Source organism: Limulus polyphemus, unplaced genomic scaffold (genome assembly GCF_000517525.1).
Source record: "Limulus polyphemus unplaced genomic scaffold, Limulus_polyphemus-2.1.2 Scaffold109, whole genome shotgun sequence".
In the NCBI taxonomy this organism is placed as follows: Eukaryota; Metazoa; Arthropoda; class Merostomata; order Xiphosura; family Limulidae; genus Limulus; species Limulus polyphemus.
Genome location: NW_013665719.1, coordinates 973,225 through 977,501, shown reverse-complemented (window position 1 = coordinate 977,501; position 4,277 = coordinate 973,225). Strand labels below are relative to the sequence as shown.

General features: G+C 31.6%; 1 protein-coding gene across 2 annotated transcripts in view; it reads left to right on the top strand.

The window, feature by feature from the left end:
- Positions 1-4,277, top strand: part of LOC106471054 (hemicentin-1-like) — a 180,579-nt gene that overhangs the window by 42,014 nt on the left and 134,288 nt on the right. The window contains exon 1 of one of the 2 annotated variants that reach the window (XM_022400544.1): positions 2,130-2,235. The exons of the other annotated variant lie outside the window; for it this stretch is intronic. Within the exon in view, the coding sequence (XP_022256252.1) occupies positions 2,223-2,235 (13 nt within the window). The 5' untranslated portion in view covers positions 2,130-2,222. Of the gene's footprint in view, positions 1-2,129; positions 2,236-4,277 lie in introns of those variants that run through there. 2 annotated transcript variants of the gene reach the window in all.

The following is a 4,277-nucleotide window of genomic DNA, read 5'->3' as shown; positions in this document are numbered from 1 at the left end:
GCCTTCCCTCTAGTCTTACACTGCTAAATTAGGGACGGCTAGCGCAGATAGCCCTCGTGTAGCTTTGCGCGAAATTCCAAAACAAACAAACAGTAATTATAGCTCATAATAATAATTTAAATTTATTTGAAGAAATAGTTAATTTATCATTTCACGAGTTATATTTGTGGCTTACTGATAATGATTTATATGTGAATCTAGATAAAAATAGATGAATCTTATTTTATAATAGCAACAAAATAATAAATAATAATGAATTATATATGTATATATGAATGGTGTAAAACTTGAGAGATTGGTTTGTTTTGAATTTGGCGCAAAACTACACGTAAAATATTTGTGTTAGCGGTCCCTAATTTAGCAGTATTAGAATAGAGGGAAGGCAGCTAGTCATCACCACCCACCGCCAACTCTTGGGCTGCTTTTTTACCAACTAATAATGGGATTGTGCGTTACAATATAACGACCTCACGACTGTTCGGGTTATGGGGATTCCAATCCGCGTCCCGCAGATTGCAAGTCGAGCTCCCTAACCAGGTCATGCCAGGTCCAACTTGAGAGATGATTCACAGTACCGTACTTGGTTATATTAATTGATGATAAATTAAATTGGAATGAGCACATTATACACGTTACAAAATCTGCGGCCATCAATATTACAGTAATAAATAAAGTAAAAAGTAATAATTTAAATGGGAATATTTAATTATGTTATAGTTTTATATACCCTCATTTCATATATGGTAATATTTCTTGTGGAAATTCTTTTGAAAACATTTTAAATTGTTTGTTGCTCCTACAAAAAAGAAAAGTATTGTGAAAGTAGCTTTAGGCTAAACTATCAACTGTTGTTTCATAAAATTTGCATATTAAACAGTTATGAAGTAAATAAATACTTGTTAGGTATATTTTAATTATAAGATAAAAAATGAAATAATTAATATGCCTAGATTTTTTTAAACCTATTCAAAAATAACAAAAATGTTCATAGTTATAAAAGAAGGTTTAACATATACAACTGTTATCAGTAAGTTAACGATTAATAAATTAAAGTTATACAGGAGTGAAAATATTGAATACAATACCTTATGATATAAGAGATAAAAATGAAATAAAGAAATTGAAGTTACACTTTAAAAATCACATACTAAGTGTTTAAATTCAAATCTAAAAATCAAACTAAAAATAAGTCATTTTGCACAAAACTAAATAGTATTATCAGTAGCCTGTTTGCTTATGATTAAGCAACGCTATATAATGGGCTATGTTGTAAGTCCGAAGACATACCGTTGCGTCACTGAGGGGGGTTATCGTAGGCAAAAGCCATTATTTATATATTTTTTTAATATTGATTTTGTAGGGGAATGCACACTGTATAAACAGTTGTATCACCTTTTCACATGATTGGTCGTTTATTGCTACTGGATTTTCATGGATATTTTGTTGCAAGTGAATAACAAAATTGTTAATGTTTAATTTTCTAACGTATTTTGTTTCCAAACGAAATGTAAATGTTAATTTTTATGTATTATTAAAATATTGAATGTTTTCCTTGATGATTTGATAAATTTTACTGCTTTCAGTAAAAGTTAAAACGCTTGGCTAACAACTTCAGACTGTTATAGTACCAGAGTAGATGTCGCTATAAAAAGTGAACGTGACGGTCGGACAACCATTTTGAGCCAGTGACAAGGAATTCCTTTTAAAATCAAAAGAATTTCAGATAGAAATCAGGACACAAACTACCATCGCGGTGACTGATAGATAGATATAAAGAAACCTCCACACATTTCAATAATTCCCTTTATGAGGCGAGAACTGACTAGAGCAGTACTACGCACTCTTCGTGTAAGCGTACACTGCCTACTGTGTTGCTGTGTGATGCAGAATTATCTCGTGGGTTGATCTTGTCATAAGTTCGCAACTTCAAGGATGGAGAAGAGGGTAAAGAATATGAAATTTTAGCCCTATAGTATGCTAGTGAACGGCATTAATCACTGGAAGTATGTGTATTGAACAGACGCGTTCGTCGTATTGACTTGCTTAAGATGATGTGTGATATTGCGTTAATAATTACAAGTGTTGCTAAAATTAGTGATTTATGTTCTTGGGAACATCCAAATCAGGATCGATATCAGACGTAGTACAGTTCTCTATGAAGAAAAACCACCTTGTGGTAGCCTTGAAAACACTGAAACTACGAGGAAAAGATTGATTTGAACATGACTGATAGCGGTTTGAGTACACAACTTTACGCAATTTTCTTGCGTTTTTTATTTTAATTTTATTTTTTACAACACTAAAGACGCGTAAAATAGTTTTAGTTCAGTTAATATTGTAACAAAATAGCTGTAGTAATGATAAATGGTGTGTGTATTATTTCACATCGCTTAGGGACAATAGAACTCAATCCTTGTAATCTTTAAACGTTTTAATATTTATGATATATTTACTTGCATAGTAAGAACATGATTGTTTGGTTTTTTGTCTAGAATGCTAAAGGAGATGTGTTGATCCCCTCATCTCGTACGTATTATGGGTCAGTAAAGGAAGATTTGCTGATTCATTGATCTCTTAATTATTTATACATAGGTTAATAGCGAGAGATATTCTGGTGCATTCATCTCGTACTTGTTGATATAAATATAGGTTAGTAAGAGGGGTATTGTTGGTGCACTAATTTCGTACTCGTTGATATACATATAGGTTAGTAAGGGGGACTATTGTTGTTGCACTAATCTCGTATTCGTGATTATACATATAGGTTAGTAAGGGGTAGTATTGTTGGTGCATTAATCTCGTACTTGTTAACATCCATATAGTTTAGTAAGGGGGTGTTGTTGGTGCACTAATTTCGTACTCATTGATATACATATAGGTTAGTAAGGGGGACTATTGTTGTTGCACTAATCTCGTATTCGTGATTATACATATAGGTTAGTAAGGGGTAGTATTGTTGGTGCATTAATCTCGTACTTGTTAACATCCATATAGTTTAGTAAGGGGGTGTTGTTGGTGCACTAATTTCGTGCTCGTTGATATACATATAGGTTAGTAAGGGGGACTATTGTTGTTGCACTAATCTCGTATTCGTTGATATACATATAGGTTAGTAAGGGGGAGTGTTGTTGGTGCACTAATCTCGTACTTTTTTATGAGTTAGTATAGAAACTGTTAATACATTCTTTATAAATTTATCGAATGCCTTACACAGTGTAGTCCATTAATTTAAAGAATCACAATCATATCGTAACAGAATTCAAAGTAATCGAACTTCGAAAAAACTCAGGATTTATGATTTAGGAAAAAGTTGTTGGGTTATTTTTCTGTAGTAAATTGGTAATTATCTGGTAAACAGCGGATCTATTCTACTTTTTTTCACACAAAATCATAATTCTCTGCCAATGTAAAAGCAATAATTTTACAACTTTAATTCTCAATAAACCGTGTGGATTATCAGCTTTGGCACATGCACCAGCAGAACAAAGTGCTAGAGAAACCATCAATCAAGCTCACGAAAAGGGCAGTTTTACTCCCAACAAAACGACACATGTGTTTGCGTGTTGCTTGATAAGAAGATCAGTGCTTGGAACTTAAATTATTTTTTATCTTATTTTGGCATATTCTAGAGGAAATACTGTTCAAAATAATTCTTCCGTCATTCGTTCCAGAAAGATGTCTATATAAGAAGATTAATATGGTATTAAATTTCACTTTTAACGACCATTCCTCTTCATGTTTTAAATCCTTTTAAGAAAGACCCAGAAAGTAAATTACTTTATACATAATCCGATGCGTAGTTTGTATGTCTTTATCGGGAACGATGTTTCAATAAGCTCTGAACTTTTGGGCGTATGTAAGTAATCAAACAAAACCAGCCGTTGTTCGTAGTTAGAAGTAAGACTACTATTTTGATTTTTTCCGTATCCTAGAAGAAATAATAAATAAATTAAAAATACAAATCAGCATTAATGTTACGAATAATGTATTTTTATAAGTTACATTCCACGAACAGATATAAGAGCGTGACATTATTAAACAAAATGTTAAATCACATCCAGCTTTCATTTAAAGTTTAAAAGTCATTGCTATTTTTTTCACTAGCTACCATGTATAAATTATTGAACGATATAAAATAAAATCACTATCCTAACTAAGATAACAGTTTACACAATATATTAATGAAAATGTGAAAGATCATATCTTTTTATTTATATTGAGATGTTTAACTGTTGAAATCTAGAAAAAAGAATAAAACTTAAATATTTTAAAGTTTT